The 23621-nt window shown below is 38.0% G+C and overlaps 1 protein-coding gene across 1 annotated transcript in view; it reads right to left on the reverse strand.

Moving 5' to 3' along the window:
* Positions 1 to 718: 718 nt before the first annotated feature.
* The window catches only part of PRDM6 (PR/SET domain 6), a 75620-nt gene continuing 52717 nt past the window's right edge, over positions 719 to 23621 (reverse strand). Inside the window, exons 4-7 of the mRNA XM_074166708.1 lie at positions 20870 to 20994; positions 17415 to 17757; positions 7722 to 7898; positions 719 to 833 (exon numbers count right to left, since the gene is read on the reverse strand). Of these exons, the coding sequence (XP_074022809.1) occupies positions 719 to 833; positions 7722 to 7898; positions 17415 to 17757; positions 20870 to 20994 (760 nt within the window). The remainder of the gene's footprint in view (positions 834 to 7721; positions 7899 to 17414; positions 17758 to 20869; positions 20995 to 23621) is intronic.

The raw sequence follows: 23621 nt of genomic DNA on the forward strand, positions 1-23621 counted from the left end.
TTTCCTACCGGCTTCTTTATATAATGTATATTTGCAGATATACAACATTCCTTTTTTTTTTCTTTTTTTTTTTTTTCTCCCCAGGATATCTATGCCAATGCAATGCTGTTGAATGAAACTACTTGCATGAAAAAGTGCACACAGTGTGAGGCATGAGACTATGGAAATGAAATGCCCTTTGGTCTGAGGAGGTTCACACTGACCCAGATATAGCTCTTGATCACTTCCCATCCCTCACAGCAATTTTTATTATAGCCATGGTAGGATCAACTTAGCCCAGCTCAGCCAAATGTACAGATGAAATCTGGGTCCTTTGAGTCATGCTACAAAAAAAGGTGCAACAATAAACAAGTCCATGTGCATTCTCAGTCATAACTATGAGCAGAAGAACCCTTGAGATTCTTCACTTTGGCATTAAATAACAATTATAAAGGCTTTTAGAATTAAAGCAATACATGGCGGGACTTGAAATGTTAACAGTCCCAAGTAACTTGTCAATTGAAATAAGACTGATCCCTAGTCATAAATAAATAATCTCTTTCCTGGTCTCACTTCCACGCCAGGATCAATATCTCTTAACATCTTACTTATTTTATTACTGCTTTTGGTTTTCTGGGACTGATTGAAAGTTGCTCAGAGGAAATCTTTGGTTTTGCTTAAGTGTCCGTGACATTTAATCATGACTTTCCTTGCAGTTTAATTCCAACCAGTCAATCAGTTAATCCACTTCAATTGATTCTGTGCTCTCTGTTATTGGCTTGCACTCATTGGGCATCCTCTGGTGTCGACTCAGCTGGGTGGCTTGTGTGAAGCTCCTCTCACACCTCTCGCACCTGGTGAAGGCAAGAGAGAAAATTGAGACCAGGGAGCTTCTCGGGGGGGGGGTGATGGGCTTTGTCTCATCCTGCCTAATCAGAACAGACACTCAAAAGTGGCTTCAGATTTTACTGGCTCAAGAGGTTTAATTGGTGGCTACTTCCAAGGCCTTGATGCCTATGATGGGACAAGGCCTGTCTGATTCAGAACAGAGGAATCTGTCAATAGACAGGGGGAAGGTGATTTCTCCAGAGAGGCCTGTCCTGCTGTAGCTCTGATCACTGTCAGTTCAAATAGATAAAGAACAAAAAGAGATTTTTAGGAGTGAGCCATCAAAGAAGCAGCTTGTCTGCAGTTTTCTGCTCTGTAACCCCTAGGAGAAATTGATGACAAATAGAATTTCACCTTCTGCTAATTTAAAATCCACAATCGCCTATTGGAGGAAGGGAAATCACAAAGCAATAATCATTTAGCGCTAGAGCAAGAGAAAACTCTTTGTTTATCTGATCTGACTATGCAGTGGGGTTTATTTTAAATAGGCTGAGTTAGTGGTTACTTAATTATCTGAAAACATCCACACTATTTGAGAAATCTGTGGGTTGAGCAAGAACTCATAACGGTCACCAGTGTTTGCTTCACTGTCTTTTGTATTATCTCTCTTTCTACCCTGTCCTCTCTTTATAGAACTATAATCTGCAACAAAAAAAAACCCCATGTGTGAACAAATAAACAAAGCCATTGAATTCTGGATGGGAGAGGATGGGGGTTGTTACCAGCTATCCCCTACCCCTTCTCTGAAAGAGAATCTATTGTATTTAATGTCCCAAATATTGCTCTCTTAATTTGCATTCTGAACACTAGGTAGGGGTGTTTGATGAGTCGCAAATACAGATGCAGCACATTCTTCTTGTATGGTGCTCACTCCAAAAGCCACCTTTGATTTAATGGTGTTGTGTGATGTTTTATCTTCAAAGAAGATTATTATAAAAGCACCACTGCGATGAATTCTTCACCTTCAAAGGAGAAGTGAGGAAAACAAAGGGTTCAGCTAATTCATATTCATCTTTCCCTCTTCACTGATGTGAATGATAGAAAGTGAACTGATCTATCTGCTTATAAAAAAAAAAAAAAAAAGAGAGAGAGAAGAAAGATATTTACACATATTCATAATTGTGGAATATTCTTCACATTAGTAATTTTCAGTAAGAAAGTTCTGCTTCAGGAACATTTAGCACAGACATTCCAAAGTCATTCATCCAAGCTACTGTACCAATCTAAAACGTCAACACTTTTAAGTTGTGTTTCTTTGATTGTCTTTCATGGAATATTTTTAGCAGCCTGTTCCACTGTTAAAAACTGCACTGTGATCTTGACAAATGTAAAATGTCAGCTTTAATGTATCAGACCTATCAGCTCAATGAAAATAACTCAGAAGTATTGATTACTTAATGATTTTTGGGGTATTCATTAATGTCTATGTGCAGATCATCCACTCTCCAGAGCTCCTGAAGTGCTGATGACACATTAGTGTACTGCTGATTGTTTATTAGAAAACTGATTAGTTACTGGATTAGTGTGTCAAAATATACTACCTTTCATTGCCTGACAAACTTGCAAATTATTGTATTATTTTTATATACATATATATATATCTATCACAGAGGCATTGGAATCAATTTTAAGGGTGGGGGTTAACTTAATCTGTATGAGGTATTGCAATCTACTTGAACTTTATAGTTTTGTTATTTTGATGTCTACAAAGACAACGGCTTTACTTGCTGAGTAATAGGAGGCTTGGATTCCTTGCCTAACCAAGCTTTAAGTGGTACAGTTGTAAAATAACCTACAAAATCAGGTGTGGCAACACCTGACTTCCAAGTGCCTGGCCAAATAAATGAAATATACTATATAAGGATGCCTAAGGGCCATATGAGAATCAGAGAAAGACTATAAGGTGATCAAAAGACAGAGTTACTCATTAAAACCACTGGCCGTGAAGCTGTGGCAGATCTCCTTACCCTTTCTAGACTTTTCCTGGTAGGCTAGAGCTAGGAACTACATTCACTGAGCACCTTGCATTACTTTTGAAAACATAGAGCAAGGCTCACTATTCCTTTAAAGTGCAAGTTCCCATCCTTTATCGATATACTCCTGCTGCTTGCAGGAGTGCTCTAACTTCCCATCTACAGGCTGTTCTGGGACACTTTCACACAGCACAGGAACGAATGATGCTAAAGAGAGACCAGAAAAGAATAAATCTCTTGCTACAAGCATCTTCTCTTTGGACAGGAGGGACGATGGTGCCAAGTGTTGCTGCTGGTCAGGCTGTGCTGTCTGCACTACACAGCCTGTAGGCAAAAGTCAGAATACAGCCTTTGGCAAGGCATCTAATTCCCCTGAGTTTCTCACGTACCCAGGAAGCCCTCAGATAGTACCCAAGGTGCCTAGTATTTTCTATGCACTTGCAAAGGGTGTGTATGGTATTTTCAGGACTATAGTTTTGGATATAAAAGTACCTGGCTTATAGGGAGGGGCTTGTATTAGGCCCCTGAGTCCTCTTTTCAGTTTGGTCCAGAGAAGTCATTGCTGGATGCAAACTGATAGGAAAGGTATGTGTGTGTCTGTTTTTGTGGGCATGTATCTATACTACAAGCCACTCAAGTCTACTGTTGTGTTGGAAGGTTGAATAGTAGCCAAAACAGTCAGAAAGGAAAAAGGATCCAACTCTCCTGCGACCACTCACAAAGTAACCGTGGGGCCGAGCCCAAGCCTGGCTTTAGACATACACCTCTCTTGGGTTAAGCCTCAAGTGTAGATACAAATATTAACAATAATAATACTTATTAACAGAGAGACCACCCAATTTCCACTTAACCCATGTGATGGCATTTGAGAGCAATTTAAACAGCAGCTGACACAATGTAGATCCAAAATAGCAATTTATAAGTCCTCATGCGATTAGATGCCATCAGTGAAAAGTGGATCCATGTTATCTTTTTTTACAACGTGTGTGCACCTTCATTTTAATTGTAAGGAGCAATGTTGTACTACAACATTCAATCTCATCAAACACAAGACTTCATTCTACCACAAGGCTTCCCTATGTGATTTGCTTAGGTGGAGCTGGCAAGCAAAACGGTTCTTAAATTTACAAACAACACAAACATCAGTGAGTTTTAGATATTTCTAAGGTACCGGTTTTTCTGAGTTTGGCTAGATAACCCTCACTGTCACTTATTTTCTTGTTTGCTTCACACTGCTTTCAAAACATTGACATTGAGGATTATATACAGGATTGGCTAAACTCTCAAGTTTATGTCAACCTCTGTGAAAGGTTTCGGGTGAAGAAAATGCTGAGGGTCTATTTTAGGAAAAAATATCTTCATTTGATCTTTTCAAAATAAACATTTTAAGATTTTATTCAAGAACTACATTTAACACTAAATTTTAAACTCATTTGAAATGGTTAAAAAAAAAAAAAACAAAACAGGACAAAGCTGAGATGTCACTGCAGTTACAACATCTATATTCAACCTGAAACGAATGTTCCCAGTTTTGCATTTCAGTAAAAAAAATGGAAAACACCTGGGTTATCCCAATCTGAAATTTATTTGAAATTGAAATTTCCTCTAGTTCTTTTTGGTTGACTCCTGAATACTAGATGTTTGCATAACCCTCATTCTGCAGGCAAGTCTCTCAGCTACTCTTTAATTTTGCTGAAATGGAAGAGACTGAGGGGGAAGAATTTAAGAAAATGGGGATGGCCAATAATTTTCCTTTTTCTCCTACCTTTTAATTTACTTAAGAGCTTTGTTCCCAGACTCACAGCCATAGTGGAGACTTCAGTAAGATAAGAATACACAAATGTGTTGCAGTGGTGAGGCTGACTTGATAGCTTGTGATGACATGAAAAGAAATCCCTCCTAACTGGACCTGCAGTCCAGGCAATGCAGCTAAAGCTTTGACTACAGATAACCTCACTTAGCATTGTTATCTGTAATGAAAAGCAAATAGAAAAGTCTTCCACCATACATCCAAAGTTACCTAGGACCTACAAAGAAAATGCCTTCTCACAGAAAAAGCTTTTTAACCAATCACAGACTTCCTTTTAAATAGCAACTAATTTGAAATACTTTAAAATACCATCACCCTATGTTCACCACTTTTAAAACCACCACCTGAAAATAACATGCATACAAACATACACTTAGTGTTTGACATGTTTGACATTGCCTGCTTAGTTCACACACGTTGTAATTTGTCCAGATACAATTTACAAACATAACTGCCTTACTGCATTAAAAATAGTGAGATTGCATTCATAGAAGATGCAAGTTAACTGTCCAGTTGACTTGCCATTTTCACCTACAAAATTGAACTTACTAATAACTTCAAAATTATACCTGTTACTTTAAAAATAACAACTAGAATTTAAGTAATTTAACACTATCCGTGCATAGTCATTCTTGCTAATAGTAAAAATATTATTCAATGGGTATAGAATTTTTTGAGGTACAGAAGCACTATCTCAACAGACATCCATTTTGCACTTTTTCTGGTAAGTGTACATTCAAAATCCCTTTACAAACAAGCATTTAAAACCAAAATTGCATATCGAGAGACAGAAATCATGTTTGTCCCATTTGTGGTTCTTGTTTACTAGAATTTGTTGAGTTTTTTTCCTAAGCTTACTTCATACCAGGTCTTGGCCCCCTTCATTTCAAAGGAGGATTTAATGGTGATGAGACATCAAGATGAGCTGCAGCTATCTCTTTTTCCCCCAGCAGAGAGGGTGGATCAATTTCTGGATAAGTTTTCTGCCCCTCCTCTCTCAAATGCAAGCAGTTCTGCTTAGAAGGCTAATCTGCCCTTTTGAACAGCTTGCAGGATCAGGGCGTATGTGCCCTCTTATCTGACTGGCAGGGATGGGAAGACCCACAACTCCAGCTTTAGTGTCATGTGAAATTACTAGTCAGTTCACTGCAAATACTTCAAGTATTTGCAAGTCTTCCGGAGTGAAACCGGTACTACTGTTTCTTGAGTTTAAGTAGGAAACTAAATAAAAATCTTACAAGAATGAAATCCTGCCATACATCATAAAAAGCAGTACAAAGCATCCACACTTTTTGTTGCTCTGCCCTGCACCTTTAAGAATGGGCAAATACATCCCAGAATACTTTAATATTTCAGCATAAACAGGGAAAAACAAACAAACAAATCCCAGACCACTGCATAATTGTAGTACATGCATTAAGCCCCTTCACAAATGAAATGGAGCTGTAGTCAAGACCATTTTGGAAAAGGGGAGAAAAATTACTAAACCAAAGGGGAAAAATAATGACTCTAAATGGGGCAAAATAGCAGATCTATTGGAAACATGACAAAAACAGGATGTTAAGGAAAAAAATTAAGTGGAGTCAACAAGGTTACACATAAGTAACACCTTAACATTAAAAGAAATCTATTTACCATTTTGACCCGGAAACCTCTTCCATTAATTACTAAAATCTATTTACACAGCAACTAGATAAAATCAATCTGATTGCTTGCACTATTTTTGGCTCACTTTCTATGGGCTCTGAGCATTCAACAGACTGGCTCTAGAGGAGTCGACGTTTAGATGCTCTGAGTTTCCATGTTTTGCCACCTTCAACACTATCCTAGCCATGATTTCTGGTATGCAAGCTCTTCTGTACTGGATATGCAGTATTTGGTTCCTGGCTCTGTCCCCTTGCCCCCAGCAGAGACATGTATGGAGGCCATGCTTCCTTTCAACCATATATGGAGGCAAAGCATCTCTACTGGTATCTCTACTGAGCTTGTTATGAGGGCTTCTGACAGGCCCCATGGCTGAGCTCCCTTACATTAACCAGACCAAGAGCACAGTACAGCAAAAGTAGAAAAGAAAGACAAATGGAGAAAAGTAGACAGAGGACAGACAGTCCTTGGAGAACTGGCAGAGACACACACCTTCTTCTACACATATTCCCATTCCTCCTAGGAACCTCAGGTAACTTCCAAAAGAAGTGATATCAATACTTTATACATTGATATCAATACATTATTTTTCTTCCAAAGTGGGATTGTTCCAGGTTCAATATCCATAAAATTTGTGTCTGTCAGCTCAGCAAAGATACAGATACAAACAGAGAAAATCTGTATTCTGTCTTGGAGAACACCTCCTGTTAGGTAGGCAGAGTCTTGCACAACAGAAAGTAAAATCCACTGGGGTCAACTGTGCTATGACTCAAGGTAAACATAGAGGGAAAATTTCTGAGACTCAGGTGTGGGCTTGACTTTAATTTCAGTAAACAGAGACTGCAGAAATAAGCAGTGTCTGTTTAATTAAAAACCATCTTGACCTGGTGACTTCTTTTTTCTTTTCCTTGTATCTCGGACAGCTGACCGCTATCAATTTATTATGATGATCTTACCAAACTTACGCCACAAGCCAGAGACGCATTTTCTATGCATTGATTCTGAGAATATAAAAAGATGTGTATTTCTCCCCCATTTTGAACCAGATTGAAACTAGCTTTTATGTGAAGCTCCATCTAACTCAACATAGAGACATCAAAGAATCATATTAATGTTCTTACAGCATAGGCTGTCCCAGTCTTGAGTGTACTTTCAGCTATGGTTCAGTGGCAGCAGCTTGTCATCTAATTAAAACAATCAAGTTCTCATTAGAGGACAGAAAATGGCTCGGGGCTTGCATGGTGCCCAAACCCAAGGCTAGTTTAATTCTGATTTTAGCCACACCACTGATGGATTCAGCTGGTAGTCTGTCCTTGGCTCTCAAGGGAACATCCACCAGCCGCCAGTACGGACCAGTGATGCTAGTGAATAGCATCACGTCCCTCTCTAATCCCAGCCAGCAAAGGCTGCTGGCTTCAGGTACTTACTTGAAGGGCTTTTCCCCAGTGTGTGTCCGGATGTGGTTGTTGAGTGTTGTGGCACCAGCAAAGGCACGACCACAGTAGCCACACTTGAACGGCCTGTCGCTGGAGTGCGTGACTACGTGGTTCCTCAGCTCTGAAGGTTGGGAGAAAGACTGGGAGCAGTGACCACACTGGTAGGGCCTGAAACGGGAAAAAGAAACACAGTGCCATCAGTGCTTTCTATTGCTGTGAACAGGAAAAAATATGGGCAGGAGCATCTGGTCTTCCCAGTAATTTCCAGAGAGAACTGCAGTTGCGCTTCTCTGGGGCTTTCTTGGGAGACACATACTCAAAACTTCATGGCCTCTTAAGTAAATGGGAAATGCTTGTGCAGGAACTCACTGAGAGTCTATAAGACATCATGCCACACAAAACATAAATCAGCAAGCTAGTGAGCCTGCACTATGCATCATACGCCTGCCTTATTTCTCCCCTGCTCAATGTGGTACTCCTTAGTCACAAAAAACTCACACATCAGAGCAAAGAGACAGACAAAATCCTCTGCCTACTGGTGCCAGCTACAGTCTTACCTACATACGCATGTCAGATTGCTATATCTGTACCTTAGGTAGATTCTGTGAATGTTTGCAAATAAATTCTTAACGTTGCTTTGGAGGAATCTAGGGTTTTTGAGATCACCTTTTTCAATACGAGACATTGAAAAAAAATTACCACCATGTTACAATTATCTTTCTCTTTTCTTACTGCAACCCAAAACATTTGCATTTAATAAACGCATTTCTCCCATCCAGAAGGAAAATGCCTTTTTCTGATCTTGAAACAAAACCCAGAACTTAGGTTTTCAACACCACAGTTTGTTAAAAACAAGTATAACAAACAAACAAAACTGACTGATATGTTACAAATTCAGAATCATGACAGACTGCAAACATAGAAAGAAAAGGATACAAGACAGCAAGGTGAGACAGAACTGCTGAAATGCAAATACTGTTGCCAACAAAAACAAAATGTGAAGAAACAATGTCTATATATTTCTGTTTTGTAAAAGTGATTTATTATCAACATCCTACAGGGAGGTCTTTTTCCTTTTCACATTTGATTTAAGTTCGTGACAGAGTCCTACATGCTCATCAGACTTTTTATTAAGAAAATTAAGAATTTTTCTAGAGGGACGTTAATGATTTTTACCCTGCACAACATTTTAGGGCACAGCTCTTCATGTCTGCATTTCTAGAGCAAATGGCCAACACCAACTTCATTGCTCTCTCTTTAATAAATGTGCATGTTTAAATGGCTAGAAACCAAAACTAAAGGGAAGGAGACAATGGTGACCAAGCATGTACAATTCAATTAAGTGCAAAATAAAGTGAACTATCTCATTTGTCAAGTGAACTGCTTAATTGTGGCTACTTGCATCACTGAACACAAATACTATTATTTTACAGTGCTTCAGAGCACTGAACCCTGATTGTAGAATTTTTTAGCTTGATTAATAGCTCAGTATTCGTCAATAACTCAATAGCTTATAATTTTAATTACTTATATTTGAAAATCTAACTGCTCTCCAACAAGTTTGAAAGAAATATATTAAAACTGTAGAACGGTTACTTAACCTAGATGATATGGTCCTTAAAAACCTACATGAATATACGTAAAACAATATTTTAATGAAAAAAATAAGTACCAAATATTTGTTTCCCATATTGGAAGACAAGTACTAATATACCCAGTCTTTTCCTTTTTTGAAGTGCATGGTTAATTTGCACAGAATATATTTATCAAACTTGACATGAAAATTCAGGTGCTGGTAAAACAAAGATGATTTGTGAATGCAGACTTATACGTTTGGGTATTTTCAAATCAAACACTTTTAAGCAAAAAGAACACATTAAGATATTCTGTATCCAAGAAACATTGATTTTCTTAATAGTGAAAGGGACCATTAACATCTATTAGCCTCTGGTTATCTATTTTTAACAGCTACCACAATAAATGATACAACACTACATAAAAGCAATTAATCTTTTATTTTTTTAACAGTCAATGTGATTAATTTCATACTGTGAAAAGTCACACCGTAACTTGTCTATAAATAGTCAAAATTCCAAACCAGTTATAACTGAACATTGTGATGCCAAGTAAAATGTTTTTACCCCCTACATTGGCTCAAAACAAATTCCTTGTTTACAAAGGGTATTAATATATGAACTCAGAATACATTTCACTGGGGGATGGTCAAGAAAAAGAGCTCTGTAAAAAATCACCTATCATTAGATCACTTGGACTGTATTTTTTCCATTCATCCATATCTTGGGAGAACAACTGATAAAGAAGTTACCCTTCTCTTTGCAAGCGATGCATTTCTCCAGTTTATGCACAGGCAATTCTGTTTAATACTAAAATGGGCAGAATAAGTAATTTATCAAGCTAGATCTATCAAGCTAGATACTTGGCACACATTAAACAAAGCTCATTTTAAAAAGAAAGTGTATAAAAACATTGAAATACTATAACAATTTGAAAATGCCATATTTAATTTGCACAATTGCAGATACAAATATGCAAAATTTTGACAACCTTTGGATACTACTATTTTTTCCAAGAACAAAAAAAGTCATTCAATAAGTATAAAAGTTATTCTTTTGTTCTCTGGTAACCATTTTACTGTGCTCAGAAATCCTTCTTCGCAGAAAATAAAATCAATATGTTGTTTTTTTAAAAAATAAAATTGGTACAGAAGGACCAAACACGAGAAATGCTCGGTTCAGTGAGTACATTGACATGGGCAGAGCAGGGCTGTCTTTGATGTAGCACCTATGTCTTCTGCCATCACTTTGGTCTGCACTGGGACAATGAATTAAGATGGTGACTTCTTCATAGCAGAGGTTTGCAGACAGAAGGACCAGGGACATAGCGACAGAAACAGTGGTCTTCATAGGCTGTATTTTCAAAGATGTGCTGCTAGACTGAATGCAGTCCCAACCCAGAAAAAACTATTTCCACTGGAATAACCAAGAGCATAAAGTACCTTCTGGAGGTTCGAGGTATTCACGTGAATAGAAGCATAGCTATGTCATAGACCATATGTGTGTTGATGCTCCACAAGATTAACTTACACACAAAATGGATGTCGGTCACTTCATATGTGAAAGCCTATGTAACTAAAATAGTCATTTACAGATGCACAGGCAGATTTGTAAGTGTGAAAATAACCAGTTTGACAAAACAGGTGTACCAGAGCCTCAAAGTACATGCTGTCTGGAGAAATGCTTTTTTTTTTTTTACAAACATTTTTTCTCCAGCTGTCATGTACCAGAAACAATATAGTTTTAAATGTCTTCATCACTGCATTTTCTAAAAAGGATCTTGTAGGCCCTTCCAGATGTAAACCAAGTCTGATCAAAATCTTCTGATACAGTATTTTTAAGATACATTTAAGAACAGCTTAACTGATGTATAGCAATGTGCAGACAAGAATGATGTGCTGACAGTCATCAAGAGCAGTTCTAATGTTTTTCATTAAATGCCTACCTACATATTTTTCTAGTTCTCTGTCTTCCTGTCTGAGCTTAGAGGGAGGAAATTTACTTACCTAGAAGCAAATTCTCCTGTTAGAAAAATTACACTGTTGCCATTAACCCAGTGCACCATCAATCAGCTTTCTAGCTTTACTAAGATGTAGAGTTAGTAGTCCATCAGCTTTTTCTAGGGAATCTAATCTTACAGTCCCTGACTACATGATGGCACTCTATAGGAGCACAAGCCATTTAAAGTGAAATTCAGAAAGGAGCAACTGTAATGGAATAGCTTGCAGCTTTTGTAGTGGTTTAGATGTTGAGCTTTTCCAAGTTTTCCAAGTTACATTTTCAAAATGAAATCAGTCAAGAATACTTTCTGCTCCCTAATTTAGACAACCTCTTGGATGATTTTGCTGTGTGATGATGTCTTTTGCTGTCTTACATTTTCTCACTTTTGTAGCTGATTTTTTCTGGGTGAAACTACGTCATATATAGGACCAGTACAAAACCCATGTCCCCCCGTGAGGCTTATTGAACGTCACCAAAGCTCATGCTTTGTGCAGGGGACGGGCTCCCTTAACATGCACAAAGCATGTTAAAGGATAACAATAGAAAAATCCATATATTTGCACGTGGAATAGCTGCTGACAGACAAATGTACAGTTAGATCTTTTTTGATTTTCATTTGGCAAAAGTGACATAGCCTTTAATTATTTATCTTGTACTATTCCTCTGCTAGAACAATACACTTTCCAAATCCTGACCTCTAAGTACATACAGTTAATATGAACTTATTTCCTACATTGTAAGTAATCCACGGTCTGAATTATTAGAATCCTGAAAAAACTAATAATTATTTTCCCATGAATTTTCAAATTCTTTCCTTTATGATGAACAGGTTTCTAGTGAGGCCTCTTCAGAAATGATTTTACTGTTTCCAAGGGGCACATGGAACCCCAGCACAATCATTAGAAGAGGAATTGCTTGTAATGGCAAGTTCCTGAATACCTGTAACTCTATCATTGAAACACTGTCAGATCAGGGAGACAAAATAGCACATTGCTGTCATTTTTTTGCCTTAGAAAAAGCTAGAAAAGCACCAGCTGAAGGAAGAGAGACTGACTTGTGGTTGAAAGTGCTTTTCTCCTGGTTGGGGGCTAAGAAGAAGTAAAAAACCAACTTGACTGATGTCAGGGTCTCAAAGTGTGGGACGCAGGGCTCCACCGAACCCAGGGCAGGGTTTCATGGTGTGATAGGGGGAAGGCTGCCACACTGCTGCCTCTGCAAAAAACTGAAAACAGGGCACATTGAAATGGGGCCATCATTAGCTTTCAGGTCCAGACCCTCCTGCAACACACAGCATTCAGAGCACAGCTGCAGTCAGAGGAGTTAGGTCACAGTTGTCCTAATGAAAAGGTACTTCGGAGGGATGCCTTCTTCCTGCAAGCGGAACTAAGAGGCTGGAGAACAAAGTGATACTTAAGGATACCGCTGGCCTGCACAGAGAAGGATCCCTAGCACCAGCGTGGCCATAGGTGGGTTACATTTTCTACCTATGGATTCTGCATCCGCTTGGGCAGCATGGCTACCCCCCCAGCATTTCAGGCACTGTGGAGCACTGGGGATGGCAGAGATGGACCCATGGGGAGTACTGGCATTGTCCCTCACAAATGTTTGTGGAGGAGCTAGCAAAAGCAGACAGCGCACTTGAAGCATTTTCAAACTTCTGAAGCTGTCAGGGAGAGGTGCTGCTCTGCACACCCTTTGTTGTTATTAACAAACTTTGTGAAAAGATTATACAAGAACAAGCATTAAATTCAGTGTGATGTTTACTAATCCAGCAATATTCCAAAGCCACTCTAAAAACAGAAAGATACAATTCTTGCTCACAACATTTACTTTTTTTAGGTCTGTTTTGGGAGATATTTAAATTAATAATGGACTTGGGGAGAATATCAAGGTCAAAGACACAGAACCTATAAAGAAAAAGAAACACAAAATGGGCTGAGCCGTGATCTTAGAGAAAAGGATCTATTAAACTGGGAACTTCAAACTTCAAGGTCCTGTTTTTAAAAAAACCTTACAATTTAATATTGAGGTGTTACAGCAAAACATGAGTACAATAATATCTTTTGAGCAGACAAGAATTGCGAGGACCAGGTAACATCCACATTCTGTCAGCCATGGACACACTTATAGAGTGGGTTTTTCCTCAAATTATCAGCTTAAATACATGGTAATCAATGAGAATATATCACACATATGTACATATTGTATATGAAAATGTGCCACAGACAGCTCTTGGGAACTGAAACCATTTGCTTTCCCGCAACACCAATACATCCTGAATCTGGTGATCATAGTGAGAAAGAAGAAAGATATCATTAAAAGAGACTGTATCATTGTCAGAGAAGTGTTTGCTGTTAAAAAAAAAAATTAAAATATTGCTCTAAAAATGATTCACTGTGATCAATAGCTTTTGGTTACACCTTTCTGGAGCCCCCTTAAATAGAATTGTTGGGAATTTCTGCAGCACGGGAAGGAAAAAAACAAAACAACAAAAAGAAACCCCAAAACTGAAGAGAAAATAGATTTCTGATACCTGCTTCAAGAAATAGTTGCTCAAAATGTTTCTGCCTGATCAAGGCTTAAAAAAAGTCCCAAAGACTCAGAAAATCCCAGAATTGAAATCTTGATGAATTTAAATCTTCACCTCCCACACCCATTTCAAACCCAACTCCCATTAAGTTTGAAGAGAAGCCCTACAAAATACAGCAAGCTAAAAAATTCTTGGTGGAAAGGGAGAAGTACATTAAAGGTAAAACAGTAAACAATTTAAACTTAATTTTAATTTAAATTAAAATCTTAATCTAAAACAACCAAGTAGATGATTTTAATAATTCTTCTTATTTTAGACTCATCATTTTTAAAAATTGTTTTTACTTATTAAATGATCTGCTTGTTAAATAGGACAATTTCTTTCTTACTGGCTGATGGAATTAAGTATAGTTTGGCCTTTTTTTAGGTCTGATCTCATTCAGATGTCTTGTGAGTCTAAGTGGCTTTAAAGTAATTTCTTTTTTTTTAATTCTTCGAGCCCAGAGTAGTCTGCTTTTCTTAAATTTCAGTCCATGAACTGGCCTCCTGTATAGATTCAAAGATGTTTTCCCTGCACCTCATGCTGTAGGTAATCAGCATTGTTGAAAAACAAATACAAAGCCAGAACAGATAGTCTAAAGTCATTTCCTAGAGAAGACAGCCCCTGCTGCTTCAGGCACATCAAAGATATAGTGGCTGGTGTGCTCACAAATTGCTGACAATAAATGGGGAGCTGTTTATCAGCCAGAGCGGTGCTGCAGATATCGTTGAGAGAATACAAACCAGAGAGTTGCAACCAGCACTTCAGGCTGGCAGGCAGGTATTCTTTCACAAATCATACCTTATTTTCTTGTCTCCAGGAAATTTTGTACAACACTTCAGGAATTTTTCATCTGGAGAAATGCAATATGTTTAAGAAACCAAAGACAACTCTTTTCCAGCCGCTGTATCCCTAAATAGCTGATCTACTGCTAAAAGGCAAAAAGCTGCCCATGAGGTAAGCTCAACCTGTAATGATTTCTAACCGGGGATATGAGAACTCAGATCCTAGGGCAGTTATGATCTGCAGTAACTATGAGTCTGGTCGTTTCAAACCCTGAATGAATCGCAGTGAGCTTAAACAGGGTCATGTAACTGACGTACCACATAACTCTCTAAAGAACACCTATTGGGAAATGCTTTTACAGCAGTTATGTTGATGGCACACCTCGCAGGAACAAAGGCATTACAATGCTGACCTCCACAAGGAGTCTGCATGGTTTATTTAATGAAAACATAGAGATGTAAGCCATTTCCCAGTACAGAGGGAACACAGGTGTCACAGAACAGAGCACTACAATATTTATGTAACACATTGATGCTAAGTCTATCTTACAACCTCATTTAGGTTTTACATGCTCTGTATAATACAAGAGAAAAAGTTTCTTAGGAGCAGGATTCACAAAACCCAATGAGCGAAAGAAGAAATCAGCTAAATTAGCCAGTATCAATATTGAGAAAAAGGCGTCAGCTATTATTATGTTTCAAATCTTCCTGAAAGCCTCTGGGATTCGACACTTGCAACTCAAGAGTCTTTCCTTACCTCCTCTCCAGGCCAGTCCTCCCCAAATCTACTGAGTCCTTTCTCTAATCACCTTTTGCTCTTTTTGCTCCTGGAACAGCAAACTTCTCATCTAGATAATTTTCCTACTATGCTGTAGGGTATTCTGAGCTAAAAATGCTCTATGCTTTCTTGTTGAAGCTGTTCTGCATGGACAAATTAGGTAGGCACAGGAGATAGGTCAGACATCATGAATCAGTAATCTACTAATGAGGGTGTTCACCTCTAGGGGGAATACTTAAAATCCAGCCTCTGTTTCAGCCAATATTTGACCTGAGTTACTTAGAAGAAAATAAAGGTAAATAAAAATAAAAAGTCAAATCTCTCACCTCCAGAGACAGACCTAATCATAGGATAGACTTATCCTCATTTTGTCTCTCTGGCAAAACAAATATTTAATTATGTCCAAGACTGCAGAACAGCCCCATTAAGAGAGAATCTTCTTGCATTAACTGTTATCTGCAGCTTGGTTCTTCTTAAAGGAAGACACAGGTTCGAGTGAGGGAAAGGATGAAATCTAAGTGTCACACCTGGTTGAGTGAATCACTGAAAAAGTTTGTGGGGGAGCCTCTTCTAGACTCCCCAATGCAGCATTTTATGCTTTACCATATGCTTAGGATGCTTTAATACTGGAAACATAAAAGTCCATGAAACTTAGGAGAGTGGAATGTTCAGGATCTATATTCTACTTAGTGGCACTTAAACTGGAAGTTGTGTCCTACAGCTTCCTTAGTACGGTGTTTGCTTCTGCTAAGGCCAGCATAAAATTCAGAAAATGTTGAAAGGGCTTGTTTGCATTCACAATATTGTCAACTCTTTAAATTCTATGAAGATTTGCATGGAATCTGCTTTGCCCCTAGCATGCTTGACATTTCTTCCTGGAAAACTGGATTTATGTTCCAGTATATCCACACCCACAGAATCACACAAGCATATGTGTACACGTAGATAACCACGTACACAAAGAGACATAGACATGCATACAAACACACACACAGACTCACTGTTGACTGTTTTTGGGTAATGTTTTGGTTAAATGTAATTCACATTTAAATGCTGCTTTTAGAACCACCTTCCAGGGATTCAGCTGTTCTGCTCAAACCTTCTTCACAGCTGAAGAAGAGACAAAACACGGGCAGCCTTTTTTATTGAATTAATTTGATTTTTGTCTTTTGTTCTGCCAGCTATCAAAATTGTCAAATAAACCAGCTTTGATTCATAAATAATGGTTCCATTATATTTACTGTGCCACTGGTCAGAGTACCTGAAATTTTAATTCACTTGTTCAGCTAAATTTCATCCTCAGTTCACGGCCATAAAATTCTGTATTGACAAACTTTCAAACCAACTTTGACTCTGAGGTATCTAGTCAACATTTTTCTTCTGTGTGGATATTAGTTTATTGAATAAGTGGCATCTGTTTTCCTCAACATCACTAGTGGAGTAGGTATTTCCTTTTGACAGCTTTGCACGATTTATGGGTTTGCATGCTCTGAAGAAAAATAGTACTAAGCAAAAAATTCCAATTCATTACCTCTTAGTACTTAATTAAGTTCATACACATTGCACACTATAGGTGAACCCTGAAATGACTGTGACAGCCACTGAGCAGCAAGTTAGATTATCTTTGGAAGACAGAGAGACTTTTAATTTTCTTGACCTCATTTTTCCATCTATGATATTCATAAATTTTCCTTCTATTGTGTTGCCTCCATCAGATGTACCAAACCATTCTGAAAACAAGATTATATCCTTAGCTATTTCCTTTTATCTGCACATTTAGGCACCAAATGTTTTTACAAATAGTGAAGTCAAGCAATGGTTTTTATCAGCTTACTTCACACAGCTGCAGATGAATTATGTTGTACAGGCTCCTCCTAATAATGGCTTGGTTTTGGAAATGATAACAGCTTGATAAAAGAAGAAAGCAGTGGATCTGGCTATCAGTAGATACAGAAATAAAGAGAGCCTGGGCTTTACCTGTCAGGGTTCTGCGTACACACATGCATCTGTAAGAGGATCCGCTGGGTGAAAGTCTTAAAGCATTGCCCACATTTCCAAAGATGCCAGTCACTGAACTCAGAATTTAGTTGGCTTGTTGAAGTTGGGCTTGCAAGAACTCGTTGGTTTTTGACACTGATCTGGTTAAATCCTGACTCGATGGACCCAGACTTATCCAGGAGAGAAAAATTCCTGCTACACGGAGTCTGTGGAAATACTATGGATCGCTGTGGAGTGGCAGGGGATAGTTTGCTACTTTTATTAAATGGCTGTAGGGTGTCTTGTCTGGACATGGCCTCCATTACAGTCGAAGGGACATTCACTGGGAGAAAACAAGAAAAGTAAATAAGATCCTTTTTATGCCTTTTTAACACTAATACAGTGTTGGGAAACACCAAAAAAATACCAACATCCATTTTCTTGACACTAGAATTAAAACAAATTTATTTTAACAATGCACAAAAAAATGGGGCTGGAATGAGACAGTGATCTGGATGGATGATGCTGATTCTGTGACACTGACAGGAAAATTCATGCAAAGGAGTGTCTGAGACTGAAAGGACTCAGAGAAGCCTGACTGTGATATATGCTTATTGCACAATGGGATTGTCATCTGAAAGAAAATGCTGCCGCACGTATGATACCCTGACTCTGCATGTTGCAGTCAGCATGTCCAATTGCTATATCACAGACAAGCATAAATTTTGAGAGCATGGGGGAAAAAATCCTTGCTCAGACACTCCTTGAGATACAACAGGGCTTAAATATCTACTGCAGCAATAGTTCCCTTATTTTCTTAAAGGGCAGCCACTAGGGATATTATACTACTTCATCTCACAAGTAGTCACACAGCCAATACAATACAAAGCCTGTGACTTCGCTGTGACTCGTATGATTAAGGCTAATAGCAGTTGGATTCCCACAAGACAATGGCAGAGGTATCTTTGTGCGTCAATTTCCCACCTACAAAACAGGAACAAAAATTGTCCCATGAAGTCCCATGAAGGTCTTAGGATCATCAGCTCATGGTTTATGAGGAACTCAGACATTTCAGCAACAAATGCAATATGCTGTTCTCACAAAGTAAGTTAGTGCTGAATTTGGATGTTGTGTGCTAAGAAGGCAGGAGGTCAAATATACAGAAAAAAGTTGAACAGCTGCCTCACTTCTTGAGTACCATCTAGATCATGCAGTGAATGAAACAAGGGTCCTATGGAAAAATGGCATCAACTAATTAAATATTGCACCACAATGCAAAACAAGGCATAATTTAGGCTACCTGGGCCCAGTACCTTCTCATGCTTTCTAATTTTGGCATGCTCAGCCTCATGAGACAATATTTTAATGGAGATTTTTAAAATTAAATATGTTGTATACATATGTCTAACTCTACATGTGTTCACACATTTAGTTACTGTCACAAAGTGTTTATATGCATATATCCATGTGCAGGTACACAGCTTCTACTTAAACAGGTGATTAGAAACTGCAACTCTGTTTAGGTAAGTTATGATGACAGATTACTAACAGAAAATATGAGAAATAAATTTCAGTTGTGAGCTGCAATTGTCCAACATTATTTAATGTACAATAAAAAAGTAATAAAAACTAATGTTTTGGTAATACCATAAATAATGCCAGTTACTTCACAGAGTTATGTTCTAATATCTTCCATCAATCATAATAACTCCAATATTACAAAACTACATGCTATTTAATTTACTTAAGTTGAGGTCCTTCCTAGGTTATTCATTTCTGGAGTATCTGAGGACCTGATTTCTAAGTAGAGTTACACCCACAGGGCTGTCTATCACAAGTTTCCAGACATATAATACATCTTCTATGTCTATCTTCAGTACAAGAGGTAATTTGTATACTTTCGTTTTGCCCCAACATTCTCACACAAGAAGCAGACCACTTATCTTTTTTTTTTTTAATTGTATTCATTAAAGTCCACAGAAGCAATAAGATCAAGATATTAAAGCCCTAAGAAATATAGGCAGAGTTTTTACTGGGTAAAAATGCCTTCTGCAGAAAATAGGCAGAAGGTCTACTCTGAGGGATGAAGTGGCACTAAAGCCATATACCAGTCTGCAGCTGACTCCATGCTCAGAGAAAAATTTCATCTACTCATGTCAGTCTCCCTGTGGATGAAACTCTGGTTTCTCTCACAGCAAAATAGCAAGTGACAATATTTAGAGATTTTAACCATAATGCTTTGCTTTTCAAATAAAGGTTTTGTAAGCTTCAGCTCATGAAAGAAAAAATAATATTTCTATATTGTACACTGCAGAGCATGAGTTTTATCAGCAAACATTACTGCCAGTAATTAAATTTCTTTTAAACTTTTCTCAAGCCCAACAGATGAAAAAGGATGTTTATTTTTGACAGTTTAATCCCTGCTATCTTGCTGTTTTATTGCTCCATGGTTCAGTATTTAAGTTGCTACGAGACACGAGTTCATCCTAGCATTGCTGTTTAAGTAAGTATCCAAGTCCTTGACTAAAAAAATACATCTTATATGTAGTTGATTAAGCATGGCCAGCCACAGGGTTACTTTAGACGAAGTCAATCAGGCATCCATTATTGGTTTCTTCCACCATGTAGATACAAATAGCTGGCAAAATGGACGAGAGGTCTTTGTTGCAAGTTCTAATCAAGTTCCACACACAAACAGTGAAACTAAAGGGTGTGCTTGGATCACCCATTCCCATTACAGAAAAAAGTATCCAGCACTAAGTTGCACTGGGTCTGCATTATAAGTTACATGCTTAATTTTGTGACGATTCCTAGCAAACTGAAAGTAAAATATTGAAAAAGCGTAGAAGAATGGATGGAAATGGGGATGGCCAGGATGGAATGGAAGTTCATGGTCCTTTCAGGCTACTTATGCTCAGTCTCTGTTTAGAGAAGCTGGCTTTTACCTTTTAACCACAAGGATCTCATCTCTACAATCAGTCAGACAAAGCTTTTCTTGACATACTCAGTGGTAATAGAATGAGGAATTACTAACAGAAGCCTCGTGGACCTGCAATGCATTACTGTTTTGGCAAGACAGTCTCTTGTGATAGGTCTGATAACAACAGAGAGGGCCAAGCAAATCAGTTAAGAATAGACTAGGAACGAATCATTTATAAAGAAAGAGTGGTTCTACACACTATCACTCTATGTTGGGCTGCCATGGTGGGAAATCTGCTATTTAATTGCACATACCTGCACACTTCCAAACACCTCTGTTTATTTAGGTAACCATACCATGATTTTGCACAGCTTAAGTGCATCAGCTTCAGGGTTTTATTTCGTACACATCAAGCTTACCTTTAATATATAACTACTTTCATTTAATGTATCTTAAAATACTCTAGGAATATAGCTGACTATGTATGAAACAGAAATTCTGGATTACACAGGTAGAAATGCAAGGAAGAACTTACAATTTTCATCTTGTGCAATGCACTGGAGAGGGATTCCAAAGAAAGATGTGTAGCTGTCATTGTACCACACCAGCAGCTCAGTGCCCCTGGGGATATCTATACAAGCCCGGTAGAATATATTTGACCTGATGAAGAGGAAAAAAAAAAAAAAAGCTTAATGTAGGAATAGAGCGTCATCTTCTTATCATACACAGTATTACAGTAGCAATCCATTGTTTTGGAAGCAGTTCTGTAGATAACTAAATGAATAACTTACTGATCATTTTAAAACCAAATCTATCGCAGGGAAGGACTTTGTTCCTGTAGTATAGGGTAACAAAGTGCTTACAGGCACTTCAAACCTAGCATATTTTAAATACTAAGATTTTACAAGCACAAAGATTTTATGAAAAGACTGATATTTTCTTGCAATGTCCCTTTTAAAGTGATTTTCTGAGTGCTGCATTTTGCTAATGCAGTACAAGCATCAGATTGGTACACATAGTTCAGTAAGTTCAGCCATTTACACAGCTTTGCCTTTGTCATCTAAGCTAAAGTTAGCGTATTTTAGGGGTAAATAGACAATGATTCTTTCATTTGAACAAATGCTTTTAGCAAGAGGTTTGAAGTAGTGTAGTGTGGCCTTTCATTAGAGGAATATACCACCAAAAGAGAGAGATCTTGGATTGTTGTGTAAAACAGACAGGGAAATTAAGAAAACAGTGTTAATCCGAACATACGACGATGCAAATCTTCCCCTGTATGGACACAAGGGTAATGCCGATAATCCTTCAGTAAGAATAAATTCGTGATACCGTAAATGTGACATCTTATCACATTGCTCTGCAGGAGAAGCCTGTGGATTTTCCTAGACCACTGAACTGGGAGTTGAGGGGAAAAAAAGGAAAAATCCTAGAATCTCCACCATAAAAACCAGAGCCTTATCCTGATCTTGCACTGATGTAAATAGCTTCAGAGTGATACTTTTACAGTTAACAGATTTACATGGGGGCAAAAACTGTGCAAGATTAGAATCAGGCACAAGATAAAATAAAAATGTTATCAGTTTGTAGTGGCTTTTCCCTTAGGCTTCATATGGAACAGTAAAACACACTCCTGTGAGATGGATAGAAATTCAATATATACAAGAAGAACACTCCACTCTCGCTGAAGGATTACATACCAAAATGATACAGTCAAAGTACCAAGAAATGACCATTTTTTATAACAGCTTATGTAAGGCAGAAAAACATCTATAGACCAAAAAAAAATGTTAGGCCTCAACCGGTTTTCTGAGTGAAGAATTGCTACAAACGTTAGCCTGAAGTTCAAGATAAAAGTGTTTAGGGTTGGTAGGCCTTAAATTTAGACTTTCTGTAAAGAATTGGCTGTAGCGATGCAATTTGTTCCTTGTATAACACTGCAGACATAAGGAGAATCCTTTACCACATTTTTCATGGCAGTGAGATATGCACTTGTCAACATATTTTGTCACCGCAAAGTGGCTCTTGGCAACAGGATCATAAAGATCAATAAAAAAGTGCAGATTCTCAATATTTTACTAGCAGCTGCAAAAATTTCATTTATCTTGTTATTTTCCTCGCTTACTGCCACCCTGTCTCAGGAGGGCACTGCTAGCTAAGCAGAACGGTTTTCCTACCCTTCTATGAATATCTGACAAAAACTCTCCCCTTTGTGTCTCCCCCTCTCCTCCTCCTCTCCTCTTCTGCCTCTCTTTCTTCCCAGAGCTGCGCATTTCGTTAATTCTTTCCACTGTTACATAAAAATGAAAATCGGAGCCACGCTATAAATTACCAGCATCTCCTAACTTGAGAAAAATTGAGTCTACTTTGTACTTCACCCTTGTAACATTTCATCTCTCAGTTTGGCTTCCCTTAACATAAACACAGCAGCCCAGCAAATGAATGTGCTAAAACCAAATGACACACTTTGCCGCTGAAAGAGCAGAACTGTTTTTGAGCAATGGGTGGTCTGTGAGGCTTGGAGTAGGCACGGAAAAAAAAGTGTAAGCGTACACCGTCCCTTACAAGCGTGCAGAGCTTCCAAAACTCGCAGAAATCTCTGCATGCTGAAGTACATCAAAGAGATTTTTCCCTTTTCGGATAATATTTCCTTTGCTGACATGTATTTAGTATTATGGTTGGATGACTCATAAAGATAGCTTCATGGCGTCCCAACGCAGTTGAAGCAGAACACATGCCAACAAACATTATTGTCAGCCTCAAAATAAAAACAAAACGTTCAGCTAAGGGTCAATCAATCAAGAGCACTTTGAAGAAAATTCCATTTAGATATTACAAATCATAACAGAATGAATTTAAACCAGCTGACTTTCTGTGAGGAGGACGTCCATGTACAATAAAAATTAGGCCGGTTTTTCAGTGTCCAACTTTTCTATTTTCTTACACTTGGATGCAGTCACTGGTGATGGATGCCAGTTTTTTAAATTGTGTTTTTGTAGTTCATTTTATAAAGATCTGAAGTAATCGAAAACAGATCAACAGAGGGAACTCTAAGTAAAAACTCCATCATGAAAGGAGAGTTGTAAAATCCACTTAATATTGACAGATGTGTAATGACTTTCTCATGCTCACTTTTCATTTAGATTTGTCATCTATATATATAAATATACATGCATTCTTTTTTCTTATTTTTATAAATACATATATATATTCATGTGCACACACCACCACACTGAGAAATAGTTCACAAGATACCTGCAAAAATACTCTTTCATCAAAACAATCTTTAT

This window comes from Numenius arquata, chromosome Z (assembly GCF_964106895.1).
Source record: "Numenius arquata chromosome Z, bNumArq3.hap1.1, whole genome shotgun sequence".
NCBI lineage: Eukaryota > Metazoa > Chordata > Aves > Charadriiformes > Scolopacidae > Numenius > Numenius arquata.